Genomic DNA, 14408 nt, shown 5'->3' with positions numbered 1-14408 from the left:
AGTGTCTAAACCACTCACATCTATTTTAGCTACTTATTTCCACACCGCCTCTCACAAACAGAAATGTAACTATCAGTATTTTTATGCTTCAAGAGAAAACACCATACATTAAAAAAAATATACAACATCAAAGAAGACAGAGAAGAGTTTCAAGAATACCCTGCTGTCTTATTTCATAGTCAGCAAGGTGCTTTGGAAAACCTTAATAGGAAACCAAGTAGCCCTTTTTCCTTTTCCTTTAAAAATCTTGTAAAAGATCTGGCCAAGATGAGAGAGCTGCCTTGGAGAAAGGCAGGAACTGCACCACTCTTTCATGTTAGTCTTTAAAAGCCCACCGAAACCTAACCAAAAAAACCCTCAAAGTCACCTGGAAAGTAAGCATAGCGTTATCTTTAAAGCAACTGTATTTATTTCTGTGAAAGGATTTTGTTTTGGCTTTTGTAAAAAACAAATAATATGGATTTTTGGAAATTATTAACTTGCTAAGGATGAGTCTAGTTCAGTAACAAGGACAAAAATCAATGACCTCAGCAGTTATATTTTTAAATCTTTGAAAATATCTGACACGTTGCTTCATGCATTTACAGCTTTACTATTCTCTTCCTGGGTTGTGATGGGTTAATTCTGTTATCACATTCATTTTAGAATCATGTAATTATATGCACTTTGATGGAGTTAAATCTAGCTTACATTACCTAAAATAAATCTGATTAAGAGAAAGCCAATGTCTATTTCCTCTTTATAGCAATAGAACTATATTTTGATCTGTGATTGAAACAATTCTGCTTGACAAAGTATTACTCTTTGACAAGCATTATGCTTTTTATAGCACAAAAATAGATTTCAAAAAAGGGTAATAAAATATACTTGAATCTTGCCTGCTTTTAAAACATTATGAGTTATACATCCACACAGCCTGTTCTGTCCTGTTTCACCTCTGACAATTACATACAATCAAACTCCAATTTAAGACCCGTCAAAGTAAAAGTTAAAGTTTATTAATGTGAATAAGGAATACATAATAAAAATATAAGCAGCTTAATAGGTAATCAAAATAATCAGTACAGTAAATATATTTAAATGGAGTAGACTAAAGGTTTTCATTCACAGGTGGATAGTAGTTTACTTCACAGTTACATAAAAATCAAAGTTGTATTCTTTCAGGGATGATTTCCTCGCCCAGAGCCTTTACTGACTGTTTCTTTTTTTTCTTCTTGATTTTAATTAATCTTCTTTCACCTTTTTTTTTATTGAATCCTAAAGGCAAAATGAAGAAAGTACCATTAGATGCTGCATTACTAACACATCCAAGATCGTCAGAAATAAAAGACAAGTTTTGTTTTCAAGAGATGTTCTTGAATAAAGAAAAAAGAGCATTGTCTTACCTAAAGTCTTCATATGCCAAGTTCTCTTATTTCTGTTCTTGTACACTGTATTTTACTGTCCATCTTTCTTTCTCTAGCTATGTCTCTCTTCTGATTTCCATTGTTATTTTTATATGACTTCCAATTATAACATCTTATCAGGCAGTATTTACTACCAAAAGTTGCAAGATCATTTCAGCCTGCAGAATATTTACCTCTTATGACAGTGTCACTTCCCATACCTTTCTTGCAGATCCTCAAACATGATTTTCTGGAGGTGAAATTATTTTCATTCCCACCACAACCACTGTAGCTAAATGGACGACATCTTCCAGTTGGGTAGTTGTAGAAAAATCTTAACTCTTTGGCTCTGCAGAGTCCTCTGTCCATAGGGGTCATACACAAAGAAGGGGTAGAGGGTGGTTCTAGAAATACCAAGAAAAACAAGGTTAGAGATAAGACTGCAGTTTACCAGTTTTCTGTTGATATATGATATTTGAAGCTTGCAGAGGTTTGAAATGTATATGAAATTTACCAGTAAAGTTAATTCTGCCCTCCTGAAAATCCAGGATACTTTACGTAAGCATATGTCTTTTTATGATTACAAAGAATACCACAGCAAATGTTATTGTCTCTCTGAATTCCAAAAGCCAGCAAAAGCTTACTTGAAAGCAAGGTTTCTTTCCTATGTATATAGTGATAACATTGCCATTTCTGTGATAGGAGATACCATGTAAATTCAATTAGAGTAGCTTCAAGTGATGTAATTGTAGAAAGTGAAATACATTAAACTTGGACAGCTTTAAAAATTATTTATGATAATTGATGAAGTGAATTCTCCTAATTCCTTCTAGACATTTTGAAATCAAGTAGAAGGCACAAGTGCCCAGCATTTCCAGTATCAGATTCAATACCTTAATATTTGGTTTGTCCTATAAACACAGAAAGCTTGACATAAATAATAGAGGTCGATCTATTGGAAAACACTGAACAATTATCAAGAAATAACTCATAGAATAACAAAGGACTGAATGTGGAAAGTAAGTGCACAAAACAAGTGAAGTGCTGGTGCTTTAGTGCTGCTGTTAGGTTTTTACCATTCCAAGGAGTAGGCTGATGGTTTGTTTCTTCAGTGGTGCTGCAAGTGACAGTGTGAGAACTGAAACACTGGAAGATGATGAACCTGAGATATCCGAAGTACCTGAGCACTGGAACAAGTTCAAGAAGCAAATCCACGCCAGAATTCCCAAACCTGGAGCAACTCCATCATCTGTCACCTTGGAGTGACTCATATACAAAATTAGAACTGATACAATTGCTGCAGAGGATGCAAGGAACTGAATGGGAGACATTGTGTCACCAGTTATGAGGGATCTGAAGGAGCGTTCTTCTCCTTCAAGGAGCAGCAGAATTGAGATAGCTGAGATCCAAATGCATAAGAGGAAAAGTGAAGCTTGTCAGATGGCCTTGTTGAAGTTACAAAGCCAGGTAGCAGTAATTCAGAGGGGAAACCAAGTAAAAAACATAGGGAATAATTTGGGTTACAACAGAGCTGAAGACACCTTGCTGTCACAAAAGTGTGAAGCAGATGAAAGTAAAGAAATTATGAATTAACTTGGGCAATTAAAAAAGCTGACAAGAAAACATCTGAAAAGAACGTACTACATCTTACGTGCCTTAGACATTACACCTGCTGAAAAAAGTTCATATGCCAAGATTAATAGCTGAACTGACACGGTGAGAAAGTACGGAAAATTTCTGGGAAAGAAACAGAATGGTGGTTTATGAAGAGCTAAGACAGCAAAATGAAATAAATAATATACTTAAAGCTGTGTCAGCAACATCATACTGTTCAAAAAGAACCCTGAAATGCAAAACCAGTAATGAGTTGGTTTTTCAAGATAGATTAAGGGAGGTTCAGGTTCTAAAATGAGCACTACTTAATTTCTTTTTTTTAAATTGTGACATTATTGTAAGAGCATGGTTCACTGTGGATCCAGAGTAAGAGCCCAAAATGAGATATAATTTATATTGCATCCACTGTTTTATTTATAATGAAGGTGGTAGTTAAACTGACTAATGAAATGCTTTTGGTACCACTCTAAGAATTCTTGTGCATTGAACTAATTGCATCCCTCTCTAGCTGAAAAGAATGTTAGCTTTCAAAGCACATGTTCAGTAACATTTTTTAAAAAAATGTTTTACCTATTTTGACCTGATAATTTCTGAGGCTAAAAAGAACAAAGCAGAAAGGCTTGCCAGTGATGAAAGGGCCAAACAGAAAAGGTTTGTTAATTGTGTAGCAGAATTTAAAGATATACTTTGTAATGTAAATTACTTATCTGGTATGTAGAATTTTCCAGAGAGACTCCACAGTCCTCTCATCGAGGAGTTCTCACAAGGACTGTAAGCTTTAGGGGAGCCAGGGCGTGTGGTTACTGATGGATAAGAACTACCTAAGCACATATAATGCAACTGGCAGAGCAGAATCCAAATGCTATTTAGAATCCCTCTTGTACTCATTCTAATATTTATGTTGTTCTTTGTCTATATTGTTGCCAGAGAAATGCCCCAGCTGTCAAACACTGTTCTGTTCATCTTCAAAATACTCTTCACACTCAAAGAAGCAAACAGCTCATGAAGTAAACCTCTTAGTTTCACTAGATAGCAGCCATTTTTTTTTCAACAGAATAGCATATTAAAATAAATATTAAATTACTTATCATAATCTCCTGTCTGTTGAGGATCATTGATTTATTTCAGTATATTAAAAGATCTGTTAGCTTTAAGTTACTGTAAACATAAAGTAGGTACCATGTCATGCCCAGCCCAACATCTCTATTGGTAGGACAATCTATAAGCCCCTGAGCCACTATGTTAACAGTCACCAGGAGCATCTGACCCAGTTATTTTTCTTTGCTCAGCCCAGCATCTAACACTGTACTTATGTATTTGATGTTAAAGTCAGTTTAGGTATTATGCCTGTTTCTTGAGTTTCTCTCTCAGACATTTTGGTTTTACAACCTCATTTTTTCTAAGAGTTGTTGAAATGTTTTACCACCTGCTTCTTGTATGAAGGAAAAAAAAAAGGCAAAAAGCAAATCCCACAATCCACAAAACTACAGAGAAGAAGGGTTATACACTGAAAATGGTAAAAAAAAAAAAGGCAGTACATGCCCCACTATCAGAATTATTTTCCCCAGCTCTAGTCTTTATAGATCTCTGAGTTACAGATATCAACTTTATTTATAAGGCTACTTGAGATAAAAATGCTGTTTTAAACTACTTATTTTTTTGTAATTGGGATTACATCTTAGTATTTTTTTTCAACAGTGCAAATAGCATTACTCATTACATGACATAACTTGTACATCTTAACATCAAGTGGATCATATGAACCTAAAAATAAATGTCATTAAATGCTTTCTTATGTTTTTATACATGTAAGTATGTGGCTGATCCTATGGCCTTTGATGCAATTCTACAGAAATCAACTGGTTACTTACATTGACAGCAACAAGCCTTACACTCTGTCTTCACCCTTAAGTTCATGTTATTCTGTTTATCCAAAATATTTGATTTAAAGAGGTTTTAAATACCCAATAGCAAGCTCATAAAACTGGATTTTCTATCTGTATTATTTGCCATAAATATGCAACAGAAGCCAGGTCATGATCAGGCATGGAGAAAAAAGAATTTACAATTCAGACAGGCAAAGAACAAGTTAAAGCTTCCAAGCTGAGTTAGCCAAACATTTCCAGGTGTGAAGTTTTCTTCTGGAAAATGCCTGTACAATGAAACAAAGTTCATTACAAACATACCAATTCCATCAAAACATTTTGGAACTCATCTCAAGTGAACCCTGGGAACTCCTGCCACTACCTTTGCAGGAGCTTCTCAAATGGGTGTCAGGCTTTACAACAGCAAAATACAGTGTAAGTTATTGTGTTATCTGATGCTTCTGTTACTTCTTTTTCTTGATGATGCAGACATGTAGACAGATTTTGTTTTGGTGAGATAACATAACCCAAGTCTGCAAGATTTAATTTTTTGTTTCTGAAAAGATAGGCAAGCTAATTACATGAAATAAGCAGTAGATAAAAAATGTTATTGTCCATACCTATAAAAGACTATTGTATCTTAAACGTCACTGCTACCTAAACGATCTTTATATGTGCATTGTTTAAGATTTACTTATTATAATACAGCCTTTCCCTGAATCCCAGACACCCTTCTCTGTGTTGTGAAGAGATAACATGATCACACTTCAGAATCTCTGAAGTGTGTATTCAACTACAGACTCAAATTTATCAAAAATAGTCCCAACCCAGCATCAGGACAATAACTGTTAGCCCTCAGGCTTAGCTGGGGTTGTGTGACAATTGAATGTTAACTGATCACAGTACAGAAAAGAAAGTTTGAAGTGATCTTTGTGGGCTGGTTGAGGAACAATGCTTACTGTATTCTCTTTCACTAGGCATGGCTGAGTGACATCCATGAAGCTTCAGATTTCTTGCCAGATTTTTGATATATGTAGACCTCAGTATCTCATTTCTGGTTGCAGCAAGGAGAAAATAAAAGAATCTTCAAGTAGACAAGCAATTACAAAAATAGAGTCAGCTGCACTTGACAGTACTCTATAGGTATAAACTGATACAGATCCATTATAGCAAACAGAACTGTGTCAGTTTATATCAGCAAAAGATATGGCCCTGACTTTAAGAAGCACTAACAGGAACTGTCTCTGGATGCCACTCCATATTTACCAAGCTGAAAACTGACTTTTGATCCTGCATCCCACTTAGATCTCACAAATCAAACATAGAGTATAGCACTCAATTTCTTACCATAGATCATAAAAACAAAGGGTTTGTTTCTTGGCTTCGCATTCTCTTAACTTTCCCAGAATAAAAGTTAGATTAGATCTTGCAGTAGGGTAAGACCAGAACAATCTTCATGTGCTGAAGAAAGTTCATTGCTGAGACATAGCACTAGAATTTTCATGTTTGAATGCAGAAGGAAAAAAAAAAAAACGTTTGTTTTGTTTGGCAACAGAAGAGTTGAATTTTGTGAAAGTCAACAATTTTGTTGGAAATCTATTAATCTGACACATTACAGAGTCACATACCACCCATAATATGTATTCTTTCTTTAAATCAAGATGAAATAAATTTCAATTGTGAAGTAAAGTTCTCTAAAAGAGACAACTCCTTGCAAAACTTTCTTAAAATAGTGGTCATGAATTTAAAAAAAAAAGAAAATGCCTAGCCAGGCTAAAACACATGCAAAATAGATGTTACAGCAGCAGACCAGATACTTTGCCTGTGCTTGAGAAGATGGGCATCAACCACTCCATCCCAACAGTCCATCCTGATCTCATATGTGCACAGTCAGGTCCCTGCCCCTCACCGAGGGCCACAGGGAGTCACAGTGCATACTTGTGTGAGGTGGCTCTACCCTGCAACTTCATTCAGGAATGGAGGTTACGCTGTCCACAACTCTGTGGAGAAATCAGCTGTCGGTCTTGGTCCTACCCTTTCCTCCTCCTGTAGCAGGGTTGCACAAAAGCACAGGATTTTAGCCCATCCCAGCAGCCTGAACGGCACGGTTCTGTCGGTACAGAATGGCAGCAGGTGGCTGCAGGGGGCAGACTTGTGCAAGGCAAAGGTTACACGGTTGGGAAGAACCTGTGGGATCTTCACTTTCCTCTGGAACTCGCTGGTCCTTCCAAGCTCGCTTCTCTTGCCTGACCCATCCAGCTACACTGACTCCATAGATGCTCGCTCCCTGACTTCCACCAACCTTTGAGTCTTCCCTTTCTCTTACCCTTGTCTCTCCCTCCCAAAATCTGCTCTACCAGAAAATCCACTATTGCTGACAGAACCCTTCTGTGTCCTCTGAGAAATCGTAGTGAATCTGCTTTGCCTGCAGAGATTAGTTGTTTTATGGATTTGGGGATTCATATTATGAGTCAAAAACCTTCAGGGAATATGTATGCTCTTATGTCCCTAGACTTATTACTAGGCCTTAAATCATTATAACATTTTTCAGTAAAACAAGTTGTCAAAAGATTTACTGTTTTCAGTAACTTTAATAACAGAGCATATTGATGCTTTGTATGTGGTAAACAATCCAACTATCAGAGAAACTTATCTCAACCCAACAATACATGTGGATCACAGTAAAGGCAAAAAAAAAAAACAGAATACAACACACATTCCAGCTTTATTACACACACCATTCTAAGCAAAGAGTACAGGAGCATTATCCTAGGTGCCCATTATCTTACAGATCATTGAAACCACAAAAACCTTAATGAATCTGTAAGCCATCACTCAATCCCCAAAAGCACAAGTGTAAATGCAAAAAAACACAACAGAAATACTTGATAAGAACGTTCAGGCTTTTTCCAACTGTTCCTTGTTTCCTCTTGCACAACTGTGAATCATAAAAATGACATGCCTCAAATTCAATCACCCTTTATAGTGTGAGCAAGTACCAGCAATCTAGAGTGGACAGTGTCCAGCTGCAGAAACTAGTGACACCCAGCACTCTGCAGTAAAGGTCCAGATTCTCACCTGCATTACAATACATAGTGCAAAAATACCTTGAAATAAACACAAAACTAATTCATGCCCACTTTGATTATACCCAAACCAAGAACTGAGTTTACTATGGCCCAAGTGAAAATAAAAATGTGTTATGATAAATGTACTGTGCTATATTCCAAAATCCAAATATGGTCCATTTTTAATGGGTAAAAGAAGCTTTAAATCAGCTGCCAATTAGATGACAACAAAACCATTCATTTTGTCTAAAAGAGTTTTGCATCACTGCTTTTGCTGTTAGTCTTTAAATTTTTGTATTTCTCAGACCTTCAGAAAGGACACATTCAGAAGAGGTCTAGATGTTGCCAGTCTTCCACTTTCTGATATTTATGCAAGATCTGTGAGCAGCAGTATTTCTTTGCTTTGATTTTCTCTGCTTATCAAAACATTTGACATAGATAAACCCCCATTCTTTAGTCTCAGATATGTTGGACAATGGGTAGAAATAGAAAAGCAATTCAGATTACACATAAAAACTGAGACATAAGGATTGCAAAACTGAACTCTTACCAAAAAAAATGGGAAATTGGTTGTGGTCCTCCTTTGGAGAAGTGCTGTTCAGAGTGTTGGATTTCTCCTCATCTGGAGCAGTTGGCCACAAATTTACTAAAATGGAAAAAAAATGGGTTGAAACAGTGATAGGTTATGCAGACATAACAAAGCTCTGAAAATAAGCTAAGATTACCCATTTGCCTTGCTCCATGCAGCATTTCTTTAAGTACCAAAGGCATAGGAAACTGATGTGCTGAGGCAACTTTGGGGTGGATGCCTTTTTCTTCTTTAATTTTACCCATGTAAGATTTAAATAAAACTTTGGTTTGGTAAAGTTATTTTTATATTGCTAGCAGACATTCTAACCTTTGCAATTGTAAGCCTTTTCAAACTATGCATTACTGACAAGAAAATGGCTAAGAAGTTAGGATTAATGTTATTGACTTCACTGTGCTTATGTATTTCAACTAACAAACATAACTTCAAATAAATGGGAGAATGAGTGCACAAGCCAAAGAGTGTCTGCATTAAGAAAGGGTAACTATAAACAGCCAAAGCAAATTGTTACCAAAAATCCCAGGGAATTGGTTGGGTTCTTCCACTGGGGAACTACTGTTCACAGTGTTAGGATGCTCTTCAGCTGGAACAATTGGCAATACATTTGCTAAAAGAAAAATGAAAGGAAAATGATACGGAAAAAAAAACCCCAAACAATTGGTATCAGTGATTCAATATCATTAAGGTAAAAACTCTGCCCTATTTAAACTATGGCCCCTAACCCTTTCTTCCTTCTTGGGTATTCATACAAATTTACATAGAGGTGTGATTGCACATTAAAGTCAGGGAAAAAAAAAACAAAACATTCTGCTAGTCCAGAAGGTCAAAGTGGAACCACAGCCCAGGAAGAAATGCCTCAGCAAAGGCAGGGAAAAAGGACATGCTTCTGTATCCCTGTCTTTTTAAAAGAACCATAGTCTCTGTAATTTTCGTAAGGAGAATTTGAGCTTATTCACATTTAGAATAGGAAAGACCCACTATGGTTCTTTTCTGTCTCAGAAAAAGGTCCATTAGAGATAAATAAGACAAAAGGGCCTAGAGGCTCTGGGTGGGAAAAGACAGTTGCCTTATGGATAAAATGAAGTACTTTGTGAAGGGGAGAGGAGTTATGAACATTATTATATTCTGATATAGAACAATTTATATGAACTAGTAGGATGAATGATCTATGGTCAGTCTGCATGGCTGTTTTGTAGACTAAGCTGCACAACCAGATCATTCAAAAGTGAGGAACAGGTTTCCCACTATCCTTTGAAAAGAATGTATTCAGATGTTTGGGCTAAAAAAATCTGTATTAGCTTTTTATGGTATTATAAAGCCAAACAGCTGGCAGATTTTACATTAACTGTCATGAGAAAAGTGTAATGAGAAAACTCTCTATGAAAGATACCTTCAAAACACAACATTGTTTATACAAGAATAAGATTAAGAACAAGGACAACAACTTACAGTTGTCTTGGCAGGTAGTCTGGCATTCTTCCAAATTCTTGAAGTTGTTCTGGTTTCCTAGGCACCCACCATACTTGAATACTTCACATAACTTTGTCTCTTTGTTATAGAAATACCTGGAAAAATAGCCTCGGCAGATTCCAGGGTCTTTCTCATGAAAGCAGAAGTTGGGCTTTTCTACAGAAAATGGTAGATGAAGAACAGTGTGGGGGAAGAAACAAATCAACACACATTCCAAGACAACAATAGAACTGGAGGAAATTTATAAAGTAAACCTTGGACTAAAGACCAACTCTAAAGTAATTGCTGCTTTCTTGTTCTATATATAACACTGCAACATTATCTTGGAGCATTTTAGGGACATTTTTATTGCTCTTCCCCCCCCCCCCTTTTTTTTTTTTCTTTTCCCTCATCTGTTCAAGTAGCCAGTAAATTATATCTTGGAAAATGAGAACTAATGATTCCATTAAGTGTCCTCCTACACTGCAGCTTTAAGATTAAAATTAGGTTTTACTCTAAATTAAAACAAGACTTGAATCTCAGCTGGATCATTTGAATCTAAGTACACATTCTTGTCATAAATGTAGTAACTTTAGCCAATGTTAATGTGGATTATACAGAAAGCAATGTTAAAATAGAACGAAAAATGAAAGAGTTTTAAAAAAAAATAAAATCTAACAATGCATTTTGTCTGGAACAGTCTACTGCTATAAAAGGATACAGGAAACTGGGAGACAGAGCAGCTATTCTAACTATCACTTTTCAGTCCCAGTACCTAGTTTGCAATCAGTAACTACAATATCAACCAAGAAAAAATTAATAAGTGAATGTGGTGTAATTTGCCTGAATATCAAGGCATGATTTAATGGCTTCTAGCACAGATGAAAACATAGCCATCCAATAATCCCCAAATGCAAATTTCTCACCATATTTTTTTTTTTTTCTCAAAAAGATAGTCTTAAAAGAAAATAATGGAAATAATAATTAAACATATATAGAGATATTCTCAAACGTTTGCTGATAGATACTTTGAAATACAATTCTTGACTGCAATTCTTGACTTGCAGAGAAAAGTGACATATGAGACAGTCATATCAGATACGACCTATAGCGGTCTTCCTTACCTGTGAAACTTCGTAGAATACATAGACTAAAAGAGTATGCAGAGGACTGCCATCTTAATAAAAACTTCTGTAAAACAATTACTTTGAAGTCCCTAACACTTCTGGAGTTGTTATACAGCTGTTAAGTAGTCCATCTTATTATATCTATTTTAGTCAAGTATGTATTCTGTGATTCTATGGATTAAAAATCATTGCTAGAACAAGAATATTATTACATTCAATTGATGCACAACATATATTTATATAAAACTTGATAATACCGCATAATTAGTGTTTCTTCAAGAAATAATTGCCAATATCTTGTATTTCAATCGATCATTGCATAATATTGTGAAATAACAGAAAAAAGATTATTAGATGGCTATTAACTGAGAAAAGAAGGCAGAAAATAATAAGGGAATGTAAAGCAGACTACAGGATTAGGACTGCTTCTTAGAAACAGCTGCTCTTCATTTAGAAAATCCTTATACTGAAATGTTCTTGTAGAGAAAGGAAATTAAGTCCAAATAAGTTGAGCTCACAGCTAACTTTTATAGCCACTTTTGAAGAAAGAGGTCATGAAGGCAATGTAATCCTAACTATACAAACTAGTATTATACTTCTAAATGCCATGTCTTTCTCCAGAGACTCAATATTCAAGACTACATTGGTGGAAACAACAGTAAACATGTAATGATGTTGATGATAGCCACAAGCTGAATTTAACAGGATGTGTTCTGTTTTGTCATTGAAAGCATGGAACTAGGGTCAGACCTTAAAGGAAGTAGTGCCAAATGTCTGCAGCATCTGTGGAAAATCAACTTCAGTAACTTCCATAACATAGAATCACTTTTTTTTTTTTTTTTTTTTCCTTTTTAAATGCATTAAGAATGAAAAAGACAGTAGAAAACAGAAAAGGAGCAAATACTGGTATTTCTACAAGGAGTTAAATGCACACCAATGTGAGAGGAAGCAAGTGGAAGGGGGGTAAGCAGAGAAAGAGCAGCTGACTTGGGCAGAAATTTACTTAAGTCTGTATTTGGGGACCTCTGGCTACCAGCATTGGGCCCACTCCAGGTAAGTGTCTAATGTGGAAAGGGGAAGTGTGGAATAAATCTTCACAAGCTCTGTTGTAGGTGTCACACTTAAATATCCTTCTTAGGAACACAGGTTACCTCAATGGTGCTTCAGACAAGTTACTCTCAGTGCTTAAGCACTGGTTATTTAGGAAGGCTGGGTATCAGGCACTGAAATTTCTGTAACCAGTCTGCCCCTTCAAGACTGGGCAACTTGCCCCCTTGCTTAGTGTGTATTTGGAGGACCTGCTGTAATCTCTGTTAGCTCCTACACAGGCAATGCTTGAAAACTTCTGTTTCAGAGTGATTTTTTCACTTGTTTTTGCTAACAGTGGAGGAAGCATTTAGATCATTCTCAAAATTATTCTCAAAATACACAATAAGGGTTCGACATCATGGCTAATTATACAATGCTTGGAAGCTCTGCAGAGTCCTCTTCTCTTTATAGAAGAAACAGAAAACAAGGGTCATGATGTGTTTATTTTGGTGGAGGAGAGACTGTAGCTACCATCATCACTGACCACAACTGTTCTCAAAGACTTTGATGAATACAGAAGAAGATTAGGAGTAAGAACTCACTTCAGTCTGACATTGCTGGTTTTGTTAGGAGACAGCTTGGAACAATACATAAAGAATTTATCAAAACAAGCTAAATACCATATCGTTGCATAAGACTCTTAGATTACTATATAAATATAATTACCTTTTTTAATTTTTGCTAGCATCATCTTTGGAGGCAATTCTGCAATAGAAATAAAAGTATTTAGCAAAAGCAAACACATTAAGTCTCACCTATGATACCAGGGTGCTTAGCAGTGATGATGAGCACTGGGGAGTAAGAATATAGCAGCTCTTCCCTGCTTTCTTTTCTTTATTAGAAAAGTAACACAAAGCTGGTTCTAGAGGACTGCAGTGTAATTTCCTTTGTATGAGAAAACCTGCTATCTTGGAAACCTAAGGATGTGGAAAGTACTAGAATCAAATTATGCCAATACTGAATTGAACAGAGAAATTCCTCTTCATGTTGCTGGAACCAGAATCCTGTATTATGTATCCTTACTCCTCACAAGAGGAGTAATTAGCAGACTATGCTACTCCAACTGCTGTAGCTACTGATATTGTTAGGAGCTTTGGAGCAACAAAGACCACCCTTAGGCTATTAGTTCCCTTTGCTGTGCTATGTAGTGTCAGAGTAAAGTTTTCATTATGCTATTTATGATATTCAAGTCCATGTGGCCAAGTATCTCCAACTATCTTTAGGGTAGTATAGATGACAAACTTGTTTGCACAGTTCTTTCAGTGCATGATCAGCAGTGATGAAGTAGCTATTGTCCTTTTTAATGGAGGAGCCCCTGTTTTATTGTACTTGCTCAGGAAGCTGGCTATCTGAATTCAACCCCACATTCCTTTTCAGTGACTGAAAATAAACCTTCTTCCCCTTCTAGGAGACTGTCTAATCATAAAACTGCAAAGGAGTCCACGGGGAGACCACCTCAGCCAATGTGTAATAAAGCCTGAAAAGCTTTCAGCAGCTGAGGGAGAGAGAAGTGGCCAAAGACAGCTTAGACATTTTCTATTACAGAGATGTTTTGCAAGGCACATGAAATAGCAGCTTCTGGGGCTCGACCTAAGTCATCTTAATTGCATTGCTTTACAGTTCTTGTTTTGTACTTGTGCTTTTCTTAATGGCATTATAAAATGCTAGTTTCTCTAAAACTCTGCTTTGCCTGCTGACCTCTTGCATATGAGAGCAGGGGCAAGGTGGTACAGCTAATTTTTGCTTGAAGTTGTCTGCTGGAAAGCAAACATAATTAAATACACTATAATGAAGCAACACTCTTCCCTGACCCTGACTGTCTTACTTAGCCACCACAGCCCCCCAAAGAAGACATCAATTCCCTTTAGTACATGCTAAGAGCAGCAGCTCAGTAGCAGAAGCATTTCACAACTACTTTCTTCTGCTGATGGCTCCTACTGCTTCAGTGGATACACATCCTCCAGAGATCTGCTCATAAAGCCTCAGTGCAACCCATGATCTAGCCTCTTCTGACACATGAAAAGGAGTTCAAAGGGAAGTACAGATTTTGATCTGAATTTAAATCCCATGTGTTAGTCTCTCACAGCACGTTTCCCAGAAGGCCTCTAAGTCACACACCCCCAGGACATCAGTACAGCCTCTCTGTGACTTCCCGGGTGGTGCGAGGGGGGATATAGGGATGTTGTGCCTTGTCTCACCTTGGAGGTGCCTACCAGCAAGGC

General features: G+C 36.6%; 1 protein-coding gene across 2 annotated transcripts in view; it reads right to left on the bottom strand.

Annotated features, from left to right (window-relative positions):
• Positions 1-977: 977 nt before the first annotated feature.
• Positions 978-14408, bottom strand: part of TFPI (tissue factor pathway inhibitor (lipoprotein-associated coagulation inhibitor)) — a 27723-nt gene continuing 14292 nt past the window's right edge. The window contains exons 3-8 of one of the 2 annotated variants that reach the window (XM_008942854.1): positions 12853-12891; positions 9971-10147; positions 9033-9128; positions 8483-8578; positions 1607-1789; positions 1145-1257 (exon numbers count right to left, since the gene is read on the bottom strand). In XM_008942854.1, coding sequence (XP_008941102.1) covers positions 1145-1257; positions 1607-1789; positions 8483-8578; positions 9033-9128; positions 9971-10147; positions 12853-12891 — 704 coding nt within the window. Of the gene's footprint in view, positions 1258-1606; positions 1790-8482; positions 8579-9032; positions 9129-9970; positions 10148-12852; positions 12892-14408 lie in introns of both variants that reach the window. The other variant, XM_008942862.1, reaches the window with a different exon arrangement.

The sequence above is a fragment of the Merops nubicus genome, unplaced genomic scaffold (genome assembly GCF_000691845.1).
Source record: "Merops nubicus isolate BGI_N331 unplaced genomic scaffold, ASM69184v1 scaffold18240, whole genome shotgun sequence".
Lineage (NCBI taxonomy): Eukaryota > Metazoa > Chordata > Aves > Coraciiformes > Meropidae > Merops > Merops nubicus.
This window is presented reverse-complemented; position numbering and strand designations above follow the sequence as displayed.